This window comes from Carassius auratus, chromosome 39 (assembly GCF_003368295.1).
Source record: "Carassius auratus strain Wakin chromosome 39, ASM336829v1, whole genome shotgun sequence".
Classification (NCBI taxonomy): Eukaryota; Metazoa; Chordata; class Actinopteri; order Cypriniformes; family Cyprinidae; genus Carassius; species Carassius auratus.
In genome coordinates, this window is record NC_039281.1 from 7,540,767 (window position 1) to 7,556,308 (window position 15,542).

The following is a 15,542-nucleotide window of genomic DNA, read 5'->3' on the forward strand; positions in this document are numbered from 1 at the left end:
TTAAGCCAACCATATGTAGAAACATTAGTTGAGTTAAATAAAAACAGCCCAGAAGGTTGGGTTAAACATTTAACTGTCCATATTTCACTCAGTGCCCAACATTTTGTGTATAGCATAAAACATTGTATGTGTATTACATAATACTATTTTCACAGACAACTATCTGTTTAAAGCTATTTTAAAATTTCTGCAAGATGCAAAAAAAAAATCATTCACAGCCAGGTTTAAATAATGCTAATTATGTTTTATTGATAAGTCCCAGAAATACTTTTTTAGACATAACCTGCACTAACCTGCAAAAAAAAAAAAAAAAAAAAAAAAAGTTGTATACTTCTAAACTAAAATGTTCTTAAGATAGCACTCCTCTACTAAAGACTATATGATGTCCAGATTGTATTTGTATTTATGCATGGATAAGAATAAAGGAAACAAATTAGGAGAGCCTTTTTAACAGGAGGCATAAAAACCAATGCAATTATCTCCCCTGACAACGAACAGACTCTCCTAATAAACTTTTTAACTCAGTCTCATCTCTTATTCTCTGGGACGGCCCTAAAATGCTGTCTAGGTAGGCAACTCGCTCGGTTTGGAGACGCAGCCGCTGTTAATTCGTCAGCGGGCTCTGCATATCAATGAGGCGCTCGAGCGTGTTTATAGAAGCGCAGAGCGCTCGAGAGCACATTCAACCTGCTACTGACTGACATCACAGACACAGAGAGCGCGTTTCTCAGCGCACTGACACTGGGTGCGGATCAAGATTTGGGGATTTGAGGGCTTCATACAGACAGACAGGAGGCTGCTGGAGCTTCTCAACTAACTATTGGGGATGAATCGCTGTACAGCCGCTTTGCTTTTGCTGGTTATCGCCGTTTATTCACTCAACACAGAGGGTGAGTGTGTTCATTGTTTACCTATTTTTGAAATCTTATGTTGTTGTTGTTTGTGGAGTTCGCGAAGATATGCATTGCGAAATCTATCAATATAGATTTGGGCTTTTTATTTTAGTTTTAATTTTTCTATTTGATCATTTTTTCAACTTTCCCGCAGAATAACAGCGCCTTATGCTGGTGCAACTGTCAAATATCTCCCCTTCTTCTCAGACAGTCTAGTTCATTCGGCAGAAGTTGGCCGGTGATAGTAAATAGTGGCTCTTTGTGTTGCTGGATGAGTCTTGTTGGCTTCTGTCCTGAGAGGCTGTTTAAAGATGATGCTGAATGAAGCGGAGAAGATTGATGAGGATTAGATGTAGGTCACGCGCCTTTCAGCAGCAGCTCACCTGCTCGTGGTCGAAGGAAAAACAGCAAATGGCACTTTAATGAATCATCACTACAGTCTGCTGAGCTGTTTGATGATTTATGTACAACCTCGTTCAGTTTAAAAGTTAGAAATGCTGGAACGTGTCAAAAAAGCATCTGTAGAAGTAATGGCCATGACATATTTCACAACAAAGTAATTTTTTTTAACCTGATAAGAACTTGCATCACAAAATCTCATTATTTTAATGCAAAAATTAAACAAATACATTTTCATTGTCTGATTACAGTGTTAAAATCAGAAAACAAAACTATCATGCATATTTACATTTATAGTACTTGTCCTTTACTATTTGTTAATGACATTTAAATTAACACCTAAATTATGTAATGTTTAAAAATATGCATGCATACTGTATAAGCATCATTTTCTATAATGCTGTTTTATTAATGAAACGCATTTTTAAATATGAGTGCACATTCACATTGGCTTTTCGTTTGAGATTGTCTTCATGCAGCTGCGACTTCTTTCTATTTCTGTCTTTTCTATTCAAATATAATTTTTGATTTTGGTGCCACATGAATCAGATATCTCATGGCAGTTTTTGTGAGATCTTTATTCTCGAGACTAAACTGTGCCTTTTATCCATTTTCTTTTAGCATACAAGTGCAGATGCACGAGAAAAGGCCCGAAGATCCGGTACAAAGATGTACAAAAGCTGGAGATCAAGCCTAAACATCCTTACTGCCAAGAAAAGATGATATTGTGAGTTGCAAAAAAATTTTAATAGTAATAATTATATTTGCAAAGTGTGTTTGGTGTATGACTATTAATTGCATTAGGTTCTTTAACTGGATAGCACCTCTTTTAATTTCTATAATAAGAATAAGAACAGCTGCCCCTAGACCCTACTAGATAAAACAGGTAATTTTATCTTAATGTTGTCAGGCATAGACATCCTGCTCGATCCAGTCCACACCCATTTAATCAGCTCTGTGTAGTGATGGCCACCACATGTACATTTGACTATCTAATGGCTATAAATGACAATCATAAATCAGCTATTAACCTTGTAAACCTGCTGCCAGCATAAACTGTTTGAGCTGGATTTTCCATTAGGATCCATATGTGGCACACTTAGAAGATATTATAGTCAGAATGTGCTTGAAATAATTTTGCATGGTTATGTTGTGACAGTGCATGAAGAACAAACCGTGTTTATGAAGGCTATAAGATGCAAACATCTTTTCTATGTGGTAAAGCAAGCTTTTCTTTTTGATAGACGTGACCAGACTTTGTTCCACCTGCTGGTCATTTTCGGTATTGCAGCGTATTTACAGAGCTAGAGACTTTTAAAATCAGTCAACATTAAAGTTGTGCTTCTATTCTGAAATTGGATAGATTTTAATTTAAGTTTTCAAAAGAAGTAGTTTTAGTATTATAGGCTTAATGCATATGAAAAGTGATCTAGCTGCAGTTTAGATCCGGAAATTTTGCTCTGAACTGTGGATTTAAAGTGAAATTGGTCAGATGGGAATTGTGTCGATTAATTCACAGCAATATTTGAGGTGCACAGATATTCTCAATTCAAGTGCTATATTGATCATTTAAAAAATTGGATAATTTGAAAAGTATATAGTATTTCACCTGGTAATTATACTGTATGAATAGTAAGTGCATAAGTATATTTTACATACGAATAAAGAATAAATCAGTTTGTGGCTCACTCAAAGTTCTATTAGCCTCCAATTCTCTGGAAATGAATCCCTGGACGTTTAGCTCATTTGTGTGGATTTGCATTGGTGAGCTCTGACCTCAGTGAAAAACAAACCCAGAGGACTGAAAGTCTTCAGTTTATGGCATTGAATTCTGAGTGAGTTTAACATTCTAGAAGCTCCTCCAGTCCCACAAGAGCTCCTGCCCTGCTTTAAGAGGCCAGCGAAGAGTTTAGAGTCAACAAACATGTTCTCTTGGCTCCTCAGGTGAATAATAAAGTGAAAATCGGAATAAAAGACTATAGGCACTCTTGGTCAGTTTGCGTCAGTGATTCCAGCGACGTGGTAAACATCTTCTTAATAGGCAAATTAAGCTGTGTTATTGAATTCTGCTTTGAATATGTATTTGTTTACCAGCTGTGATGATTCAGAATAACTCCAGGAACGATCTTTTCAGCACTTGGCTTCATGCATATAATTTTTCATTATTTTTTTAATCAAATTTTAGTGCTAAGCTATACCATTAATATCTAAAATAGCATTGTTACCATTTGTATGATTAATGACATGCATGAAATGTATTAGTGCATCACTGCTAAATGTCTGTGTTGCTCAAATGACTAATATTCTCCATGTCTCATCCTGTTTACCCATCTTCTCCTCCCATCCACTCATCCGTGATTTTTCCCATGTGTTTACAGTGTCACCATGGAGAATGTGTCCCGTTTCAAAGGGCAGGAGTACTGCCTGCACCCCAGACTGCAGAGCACTAAGAACCTCGTCAAGTGGTTCAAAATCTGGAAGGACAAACACAGGTACAGCGTTTCCATCGCTTCTGCATTGCTGCATAGACACTAATGCCAGCCAGCTCTGCAAACGTAAAGCTCAAACCCCAAATCATTCATGCATATTGACATGTTTCCAAAGTTAAATACTTCAGAGGAAGAGCAAGTTATTATGGTTTGATTAAACATTTTCTATTGGATTGAACTGTTTTGTGTACAATAACAGGGTTTTTGTGCCTTTAAAGGAGCAGAATCTCCTAAATTCCTAAAGTCTTATTCGGTATATTTCTTTGCAAATATCTAAACGACAGTAAATCGATGTGCAAATCAAAGATTTTTAGACTTTTGAACAAAATTTAATGAGTTTACGCTTTAAACAAGAGAAGAAATCTGTTAGTGGAGAATGAGTAGTTTTTTTTTTTGTAATGTCATTTTTGAGTAAATGGGTCTTGATTTAAGTATCTTCAGACACTTGTACTGAAAACCAAGAGAAAAATGAAAATCAAATTCTGTCATGTAATGAGAAAACCGTTAAAGTCACTTCCATATTCTAGTGGTTAAGAGCAGAGGTATTCATTCAAGTGCTCCATTCAATGTACATTATCTTTACTTCATCTTAAAAATGTATTAAATTTACATTGAAAGGCTGAGTAAGATGAGGAATAGATGAGCTCATACAGACTTAACAAGAAGTTCAATAATACTCTTGAAAATTGTAAAGATTTAAAGACACCATGAAATTGAAATTCTATTTTTTTTTTTTGGCAATGTTGCAGTGTCTGTTATAAATGATTAACCCATGCACATTTTTAATTCCCGTCCGCTCACAATTTTTTTTCATTAACTTTCCCTCATCTGCAACAACAATCCAATCAATTCCTGATAAATAACAAATAAAAAGAAAGAAAAGAGCATCACTATTTCGGTTTCATGCTGCTAACCCTAACTCCCAAGCACAACAGACAAAAAAGCACAGTGTTAAACCTCACGAATAATTGTTTTTGTCCCTTTTTTAGGGTGTATGAGGCATAAACGTTCTTCTTTATGCACGAGGCTGAAAAGATTGCGGGATGCACATCACCACCAGTGAACTGCGGAAGACCAGAGGACCGATTTTATTAAAGCATGAATAAGCATCTACAAGCTTATAAAGCACACCAGACATTTCATGAAGTTCTATTAATGTGGAATAATTTATAGTCATACAAAAATGTTTCCTATATAATGTAATTATGAGCCAAATGTGCAGTTATTTCAGAGAAAATCCCTGTGAATCAGCACCATCTGTAAGAAGTGATCATTGCATTTTTGCAACGTGTAATGTTTTGCGAAGCATCAGTTCTCGGTCTGATTCATTGTGTCGTGGGGTCCTGACACTTATATTTGGATGCTGTCTGGTTTGAAACTACTATCCACAAGTGTCAAAGTAGATCTAGAGTTCTTACTGTACAAAAGAACAGAAATATGGAGGATGGGTAAATTATATCTTTACTGTGTTCTATGCCAACATGCAACAACATGCAAAAGGAGACAAAGTATCATTTTCAATAACTTGTTTCTCATTAATCTGCCCAAAAGTGCCAGAGGAATTTTTACTTATTCACTTATTCCTTTGGGATTTTGAAGTGAAAGAGACAAAGCTGCATTCAATAATATCAAGCATTTAAATCATATCAGACTTTATATTTACACACATATATACTTTGGTGGAAATGTACCGCCACACGACGTGCACACAAACTTTGGGGACTGTGTTTAAAATGAAGCTTTTTATTTAATATCGGCCCTCACATTATGAACTACACGTGCCTCCTCTTTGAGGTGTGCAGGTTTTGTAAGCTACTCTTTTCATTTGTGTGGTACGACTGTTTTTTCTGTTTGGTAAATGTAATGTTTCTTGAACATCAGAGTGTATGTATAAGCACATAGGTTCTTAGCTTGTTAGTATAGAATTTATTAGTGAAGCCTATGTATTGTATCACAGAATTGTTGTTTTACTATTTAAATCATAAATAATAGAAATGTTTATGTGTTTGGACTGACCCACCAAACACAAGTCCAAGGAGTGTAATCTTCAAGCACAGCAATAAACATTTAAATAAATCACTGGATGTGTCTGCTTTTTATTGCTTAATTGTTTATTTGAATTTTAATTGTGTGATAACATAGTTTTGAATATAATTTAGTGGTAGGTAGCCTAAGAAAAGAGAACAAACTTGCCACAATTCAGCAGTTTAGATTGCATGGATATAGTTGTGGTCCAATGATGAGCTTATGCTGTGATTATAGCAACTAATAAACAAAAAATAACATAAATTATAATAATGTTTAATTAATTTAAATAGTTTATTACATTATAAAAAAATATATGATGTTACTTTATTTATTAATTCTGTTATTTGGGAAATTGTTTAACTGTTTACATTTTGCAAAAAAATAAAAAATAAATAAATAAAAAAAGTAGGCTGTTAAAATGGCAGTTTTCACTGGGAAAGCTTAGCCTGTTTAGTGTGTGACCTCCTCCCACGAAAGGTCAACGTGTGTTTAATTGACTGCATTTCTTGCAGTCAAGACAAATATGTGTTTACACGGAAAATGATTTGACAAAATAAACTCACTGGAAGATAAAACGTGACAACTTGCCCCGCCCTCGTCTATAATAGCCTACTCGCTGCATGTGTGGAATCAAACACTGGGGGGCGCTGAAGTGACATGCTAAATAATATAGTTATAAAAATAAAAATAAAAATTGTTTTGCCAATGAAATCGACACCATAACAATTTTAACATAATGTGTTTCTAATGTAAATTTAATACGCCGCTTTTTTAATGTTTACAGCTATTATGAGCCTCAACTATAACACTTCTAATATACAATTTACTAATGTTAACATATAATGTGAAACACACAAATCTGTTCTAGATTCAGTGTATGCTTTGGCAATGCATTGTAACCATTTTCATTGTGCATAATAAAGCACAAACTGAATTGAACTGAGAGAGAGAGCGCGCGCGAGAGAGAGAGAGCACGCGCGCGAGAGAATGAAAGGGGCGTGGCCAGTGACATCGCTGTGGGTGTGTAACACTGTCTCCATTCCACAGAATCAACTAACTCTACAGTAAACCTGGCCATGCAAGGCCATCACTGCAGCTAGTCTCTATCATCATTAATATCCATATCGCCTCATTTGAATCAAGGACTACTGGAATTACTCGGTTTGCTGTCGTTTATCGTCTGCTTTGACCTGGTAAGTGTGGATGCTTTATCAGATGCTAGCAGTCGAGCTGAAGAGATCGTCTCACGATCGTCCTGTTTTTTTTTTTGTTTTTTTTTTTGCATCGTGTTATCGATTTCCGCTCTATATTTTTGTTGTATGATGTTAGTATTTTACGCCTTACAAATTTAGTTAATTTCTGCCTTCGTGTAATGAGGGTTAAGAGCGTGTATAGTGGATTTAACGCTGTTTTTGTGCCTTGACAGCAAGGAAAGATGTTGACAGTGCTAAGCTACGAGGCTAACAGAAGAGCGATTGGTTTTATAATAGTGAGAATCATAAATGCGGTTTGTTTTTGAGTGTTTGATGTACTTTGGTCGCAAACAAAGGTGCGTCAGGTTTCAGTAGATTTCCTTCATTTTCGAATGTATTTTTATTTGTTTATTTATCTATCTATGTATCCGCTAGAAATTGTAAGATGCTTCTGTAAGTTGAGTGAATATTGTTAACACCATGTAATGGTCAGAACCACATCCTGTCTATAGAAATAAATATTCATGTCAGATGTTAAACACGTATTCTGAAATAAAACCGAGGGCTCTTGGTTCCTAAAATAGCTCCAGTTTCGTTTAATTGAGAAGTGAAACTTGAATCCAGTGTAGATCTGTTTCTGGAGCAGCAGCTGAAGAGGATTGTGCTGTTTAATAATAGATTATTTATTTAAATGACTTGACCTTGTTTTATTTGAACTGTGTAAACAAATTATTTTTTTAATACTAAAATACAACATTTGTAGTATTTATTTAGGTTAATTGTTCGTTTTTATTATACTCATCTTAGCACTGTACTGTTAGATGTATAATTTATTTATTTAGTCATGTGTTTACGTAATTGTTTTTATTTTTTATTTTAATAGTTATTCCTGCTAATTTATTCAGTTTATTATTTATTTGTTTATTTAAATCAAATTGTATTTAAATCTGATTTTTTTTTATTATTATTATTTTTGTCCAACGATAATTGGGATTAATCGGATCCAAAATAAGTTTTGTTTACATAATATATGGGTGTGTACTGTCACTGTGTATATAAATACACACACATGCATGCATATATTTAAGAAAAATATAAGAAAAAATTTATTTTTATATATAATTTAAAATATATATGAATAAAAAATATATATATTTATAAATGTATTTTTTTGTATATATATATATATATATATATATATATATATATATATATATATATATATATATATATATACATATTCAAAATCAAAACCTTTAATTTTGGATGTAATTAATTGTGTAAATGTAAAACCCCTGGAATGGACTATATATTGTGTACATTGTGTAAAATGCAAAACTTTCAATTGTGGTGCCTTTTACAAGGCAGAAAGTGCAAGGAAATTCATAAAATCCTAAAAAGACCATGGAATTGTCTGCTTTTTGTAGTATATCCAGTAAATTTATCCAGCTAGAAATGGCTCTTGTGTGTGAACACGATTTTTAAAAAAAATCATTTTATAGTTATAACAAAAAACTGGGAAAGGCATGAGGATGGTATAATAGAGAAGCTTTAGAAATCCTGTGATTTAAAGACAAAGATAGATTGTGTCCTTGTAAGTCAAATGCATTTTCAATGCGTACGTGAGTAATCGGAGCAAAGTCACTGACTGCTGCTCCTCCTGTTGCTATATTGTTGTGATAGCCGCTTGATTTGTAGTCCAGCAGGGCCAAGCAAAACCAAACGCACCAGATCTCCCAACGAGCCACAGACAGGATGTCTGAAAAACTAGACAAACCATTGCTTTCACACCAGCTTGAAACCGTGCTGCTCGCTCGTAGGCTTGGGTACTAGGTACTATCTTGTAGCCATCTTTGGGTTTTTAGCTGCTGTACACATGGGTATTGCGATAAGGCCTTTAAAACCTGCTGAACGTGTCTTGTTCGGATTACAGCTAAACCCAGCTGTCCTTGAGGAGATTTCAGTGCTCCTGCTTGGCTCTTTTCTACACGACAGACTCTCTTTAAATTCATCCAGCCGTCTGTCATGAAAACAGTTGGAGCACCATATGGGTTGTGAGCTAGATTACGGGCAACTGCTTTCATTTGTAGCGCCGGTTGTCTGTTGTAATAAATGTGCTCTAATATGTTTGATGTACAAAATAGCAGCATCTTAATGCTTTAAATCAGATCTTGAACATTGAGCTGATCGATTATGGCTGTGGTGAGCACGGTCATGTGATGGGCTGCTTTGAATTTTTTTTTTCAGATTGCAAAAGTGAAAACTTTGAGTTTGCTTCCTGTTGGTTTTAGGAAGGATGTGACTTCATTTCGGATGAGCTTATAGACCGAAGAGGGGAAAAATTCTGTGAGTGAATAAACCACAGAAACTAGGCCTACATTATTACTTCAACTATCAGTCATCCTAAAGCATTTGCATTTTGTAAATTAGCCTTGATTCTTGCGTCCTTTCTTTGTCAAAGGGACCCCAGCTTTTAGCATATGTTGCATAATAAACATCCGCAGTGGTGTATCCACCTCTTTTGTCTTTCTGGTCAGTTTCACCCAATATTTGCAAATGTAGACAACAGAAAGCTTATTCAAATGGAAATCCCATTGACAAACATTTGTGGTAAGCAAATCTACACAAAACCTTTTCTCTGTGTGTTTGTCAGCTCATGCTTAAGAAACTGGACAATAAAAATACCACAGACTTACAACGAAGAAGGAACCTGAGTCATATCTAGTGACCAGAATATCATAGAGATGGGCTCTTCTGACTTTACTTGGGCAAACCACACATAACACACAAGCGTTGTGTCAGCAGTGGCAAGTTCATACTAGTGATTTTTAGTTTGATTTGGTAATGCATCTCCAGTAGGGGCTTTCACACAAAGTTTTCTGGAAAATGACCAGTAAACTATGCTTAGAGATCATGTTTGAACTGGACATTTTTGGAAATAATGCTAAGTCATAACTGTCAAATAGTCTGGGATAAAAGTTTAACAGCTAAAATGCATTTGTGTGAATTTTGTCAGATTGGACAATCATGCAATTTAAGAAAGCGGCGCTGCGTTTAAAGGTCATTTCAAATGATTGACTTTTATATCTTAAAAATCATCTTTGATAATCAAAATTAAATTAAATAAAATTTATGCATTTAGCAGACGCCTTTATCCAAAGCGACTTATAGTGCATGTCATTCCTTAAAATGGCTTGAATGTAAAGCCCAAAGTAAGACTGCACAATTAATCACAATTAAAATTATGGATGCAATAATCGTTCAAAGTCCACTTATGTTATTCTGTGCGCTTAAGATGCATTTTTTTCTTTCTACATGTTATCTTAAGGGTTTTTCCTATTATTTTCATTTCAGTTTTAGTATAACATTATATAACCATTCATATTTTTACTCATGTATAATTTAAAGAAGAAAACAATCCGATGTATAGTTGACATTTGAGGCTTAAAACTATTGAAACGCACTAAAAGCTTTTCAGTTATGTTTTCAGCTTGTTTATTTTCATATAAAAATACAGCATGCAGTTGCATCAAACGGTAGTATAAACTCATTCAATGTAAATTGTGATCATCGTAATTAATAATCGCAATTACAATTTCAAGGGAATGATGGACAATTATGATTTTTGTCGTAATCGTGCAGACCTAGCCCAAAGTATGCTTAGTTTTTGACCGATGAAAATTTCTTTGTACTCTTGCTGCGTCTCATAAACCTCTCACACTATGCGCTTATCTGTTGTTGTTCGGTCTGTTTAGTTTTTTGTTTTCTACAATTGTACGGGTCAGTGCTGCCACCTTGTGGAACAATTGATTAGTACAGAACCAAGTCAATTTGCACGGCTTTAACTCCACATTCTCACCTTATTTACAATACGCAAAATCATTAATATTCAAAGTAGTCCCCACATCCACTCAGTCACACCAGCTCGGACTATCTGCTCAACTTTTATTCGCTTAACAGAAGAGGTAAACATTATGCAACAACTTAATTCCAAAAGAATAAGAGGAAGAGCAAATTATACTGAGTCGTCTGAAGGGTCTGTATTTGTTTGTATGGTAATTGCACAAACCATGTTCCTGTTCCCCATCTCTTACAGCCGCCTTCCAGAAATCAACATCCTCGGGTAGAAATGCATTGCTTATGATATGAAAATCCCCATCTTGCAAGTGAATGGGTTGATTGGTTACATGTTTGTGGTGGTAGGAAATGAGCGGTTTCAAACCCAATTTTAGACTGTATGAGGAGAAAATTCTCAGTGGTTGTTGCCTGATGAATCTGCACATGGTTTATCCTTCAGCTTATTAAAACACCAGATAGATATGTAAACAAAATAAAACTTAGTGATCAGAATAGTCCATTCGAGTGTAATTTACCAAGTTTGATGTGTGAAACTGGCCACTGACTGCATTTGCTTCCTATAAATACTGCTAAATTTATTCTGTAGCTCTCTATTGCTTAGTTTTTAAGGTCAGGAGCAAAGACGTCCCTTCAGAATGTTATCAGCACCTGATTAGCTACTTTGTAGTTTCTCATATACAACCCGTGATATGACCCGCACTCTTTGTGACATAGGACCTCAGGGTTTTTCTTTTGTGTGTTTGCCCTGTTCTGCTTATTATTAAGTTCCCATATTTCCCATATTTCAAAACTAAAAGACACAGGCTAGCCAACTTATCTAGCTCTTTAATGCCACCGAGACCTGTGAAAGCAATGTTTCTGTAATAAAAAAAAACTAACAATAATAAAATAGGAAGCTCTATTATTCAGACAGTTATTGTTTCTCATGGGATCGTCTGTAAATTGCGATGGCGCTTTTATTCACATTGGAGGAACAAGTTTTGTAATCCTACGAAGCCACTGCACATGTGTTCAGTCACGTGATTCATATTTAAGTAAATAACAGGAAAAGAATGTCCCATTTTTATTTTATATTATTATTTAAATACCATATTTTTACAGGAAAATGTACATGCCATGGTTTAAATGGTTTTCGGTCTTGCATTTTATCACTCAAAATGATGGATGTCACATAATAAAAAAAAATTGTAAATTTGGCAATCATAAAGTAATTCAAACTTTTATTTACATAAGGTTACCATTTGACTTGTATGACTAGTAAAATGATTATTTGTGCAACCCCTAATTTATGTAAACATATCTAATACATTTACAAAAAAAACGTTACGAACCATTTCAAAAGTTTAGGTGGTTTTTGTTCTCTTTTTTTATTTTTGGTGGAGCATTGACGTAATATTATAAAAGTGTCCATATTTAAAGTGTATGCACATTAACTCAAAGCTTTTTGACCTATCCGCTCTTGTAAACGATGTGGAAAAAGCAATTAAACTAACGAATGACCTTGCACGAATGACGAATGCACAGGTGAGAAAAAAACACAGACATTCTGGATTCTGACAGCAATAAAATCACTGACTAGCTCCTGCAAATGTTTTATAAAATCAAATGCTCAGTCATTGGTGAGTAAAATCTAAGGTCACACTTTATTTTAGGGTCCAATTCTCACTATTAACTAACCATTAACTATGACTTTTGCCTCAATTAACTCCTTATGTGCTGCTTATTAATAGTTTATAAGGTAGTTGTTAAGTTTAGGGTATTGGGTAGGATTATGGATGTCATGCATTATATGTACTTTATAAGCACTAATAAACAGCCAGTATGTTAATAATAGACATGCTAATAAGCAACTAGTTATTAGTGTGAATTGGACCCTATACTAAAGTGTTACCAAATCTAACTATTTATTATTAGCCTGTGGCTAACATCAGACATTATTTAATCGCCTGGTGCAAAACTTAGTCACATGAGAGTGATTTATTTGCTGTGTAAAGGTTTGAGGTGAATTAATTGCATACATTTAAAGACATTTGAGTGCAGTACTGCCTTCTGAAACTGTTAAAATGAATATCAAAGGTTTTACTACTAGTGCCATAAAGTGTTATATCAGAATTTGAAGTATTGCATTCATTTCATTTCCACTGATCACCTGTTACCTGATTACCAGATACAACCAACAATAAAGTGCTTTGCCTAAATTACAGGGAGAACGCTCAGATCTAGTTTTAACCTTGAGCTCCTCCTATAATTTTCCCAAAGATATGTTATTAATTAATCATTGGCATTTGAGATTTGGGCTGTGTGCTATCAGTAGGCTGATAATCTCCGTGTTCGGTTATCTTCAGGACACTGTTGTTCCAGGGAATGTTCTGGAGTGTTTGCAGCCACTCTTTGTGAATCTGTTGCATGCTTTTCGTTGACTGCGTCTACAAACTCTCCCAAGTAACTGGTAACCACAGTGAGACAAACATCATGTCACCAAGGAGATGCTGAGATATTTGTCTGCAGAAAATTCCAGTATCGTCCCTTTATGTGTTCTCCAGAGATCTGAGGAATGAGCCAAAGTCATACTGTGTCTCAGCTCTGAGCCGCTTCTAGCTTCTCCAACAATGGTGAACATTGTGAGTGAAAGGTCATCACGCGGGATATGTGGGATTAGAAGCATATCTACTCTCAATTGTCTGGAAACTTGAACATCTACTGTTTAGGGGTCAGTTCGCACATATTTCCCATTCGTTTTGGGACATTTTGTTCCTATTCAACATGGTGTCCAGCAGCCAGTCGTGCCTAAAGCGCTAAAGAGGTCTGTGATTTGGCACAGTGTCAATAACGTCTTAAAAAGTCATTTGTGTAAATGATAGTGCAGGTAATGGAGTAGATCTATTGAACTATAACACTGTGTACTATTTCAGAGAAAAAGTCTAGTCTGGAAGACTGCTTTTTACCTAAAATACAGGTGATTGCAGAACAGTACCATTCAAAAGCTTGGGTTTTTGTGACGTTACAAAAGATTTCTCTTTACAGTAAATACTTTTCTTTTGTAAATCACTGTTTTCATAAAAATATGAATCAGCATGGCATCGATAATACTGTTTCTTGATCAGTAAATCATCATATCAGAATGATTTCTGAAGATCATGTGACACTGAAGACTGGAGGAATGATGCTGAAAATACAGCTTTAATCACAGGAATAAATTACAACTTACAATATATTCTAATGGAAAGCAGTTATTCTGAATTGTAATAATATTTCACAATATTATTGTTTTTACTGTAATTTTTTTTGGATCAAATAAATGCAGCAGGGTGAGTATAAGAGATTTCAGAAACATTAAATGGGTTTAAACCATTAAAACATTTCTGCACAAAACTATTATTGTAGCTTCATAACAGAACGGTTGAACCACTGATATCCTTACTACCTTTCTTCGCCTTGAATGTAGTCGTTCCCTTGCTGTCTGTGGACGAAGGTATAACAGGTTTGGAACAACATGAGGGTGGTTTTTGGGACAATTTTTGAGTAAACTATCCCTTTAACAAAACTTCCAACCCCAAGCTTTTTAATGGTAGGTTTATCATGTTTTTGGATTTCTAATGTCCTTGTTTAGACTCTTGGAACACTTTTATTAACATTCCTTTTCGAAGAAAAATGAAAGTGAAGCATCAAGGCTTTCAGGAGCATGATTGGAAACCTTGTTTGGATTAAAATTCCACTTAGTATTAAACGTGGTTCATGTGATGCCAGATACAGCAGGGCGAGCAGATTGCTTGCTGTATTTGCTTCCTAATTGAGATTTTAACTTCACTAGATGTTTGTCAGACCACAGATGTTCCTAAGTGGTTTGTAAATTCGTATGAATCAGAAAGATTGTTATCCGTTTTGATGCTGATGCTGCTGTTTTTTGTGTTTTGTTTGTTTCCTCCAGCTTAACCACTAACGTCCTGAACAGGATTTGCGGTCTGTCAATGAGGAACTACAGGCTCATCTTCTGCCACAACCTGAAGCAGCCATAGATGAACCATTTGTTTCCTACTTGTGAGTGGAGCAGGAGATAAAGTGAACTTCTGGGCATTTCTACAACAAGGTGAGAGCTCGGCTGGGACTTAAAAATCTATTCAAATTGCAGTCATACTTGCTAAGATAAGAAACGTGAGAACAGCTGGTGTTGTCATGAAGACATCAGGTATCTCTTAGGCCCCTATGATTTCCATGATGCAGAAAACGCGGATGGAATCGCGGAATCCTGTCATAAAAATTGGGTAACACTTTATAATAACTGCACACTATTAATCATTAATTAAGCATTAGTAAACAGATAATTCATTATTTACAAAGCATTAATAGACAGTAATAATCAGTTTATAAATACAGATATAAATTCTTGATTTAAAAGCATATCTATAATGTGTAATTTCATACTTTATTCATGATCAATTTATCATTTCTCAATGAAGTATAGCATTATTTACAAACCAGTTATTTAGGAGTTCCCAGTGATTCATAAAATCACAAGAAATGTAGTAAATTCATGTAGTTATAAAGCATTTAGTAGTGGTCAGTTAACTATTTATGTGAGCTCATCTGAAGTGAGGACTAGTTATGCCTTGTAAAGCATTTATAAAGGATATTTAAAGGCTCAGTTATCTTCTAAACAAAAAACGGAAACAAACACAACACAG

The 15,542-nt window shown here is 34.9% G+C and overlaps 2 protein-coding genes across 4 annotated transcripts in view; both read left to right on the plus strand.

The window, feature by feature from the left end:
- Positions 1 to 669: 669 nt before the first annotated feature.
- Positions 670 to 5,863, plus strand: cxcl14 (chemokine (C-X-C motif) ligand 14). The gene is made up of 4 exons (XM_026225366.1): positions 670 to 890; positions 1,914 to 2,019; positions 3,671 to 3,784; positions 4,771 to 5,863. Exons 1-4 carry the CDS (start codon positions 827 to 829, stop codon positions 4,784 to 4,786), a joined length of 300 nt encoding a protein of 99 aa, XP_026081151.1. The 5' UTR covers positions 670 to 826; the 3' UTR covers positions 4,787 to 5,863.
- A 965-nt stretch (positions 5,864 to 6,828) lies between these two features.
- LOC113057832 (protein FAM13B-like) overlaps positions 6,829 to 15,542 on the plus strand; it is a 43,543-nt gene continuing 34,829 nt past the window's right edge. For 2 of the 3 annotated variants that reach the window (XM_026225367.1, XM_026225368.1), the window contains exons 1-2: positions 6,829 to 7,002; positions 14,789 to 14,947. The gene's annotated coding sequence lies outside the window, so the exon portion shown is untranslated. The remainder of the gene's footprint in view (positions 7,003 to 14,788; positions 14,948 to 15,542) is intronic. The other variant, XM_026225369.1, reaches the window with a different exon arrangement.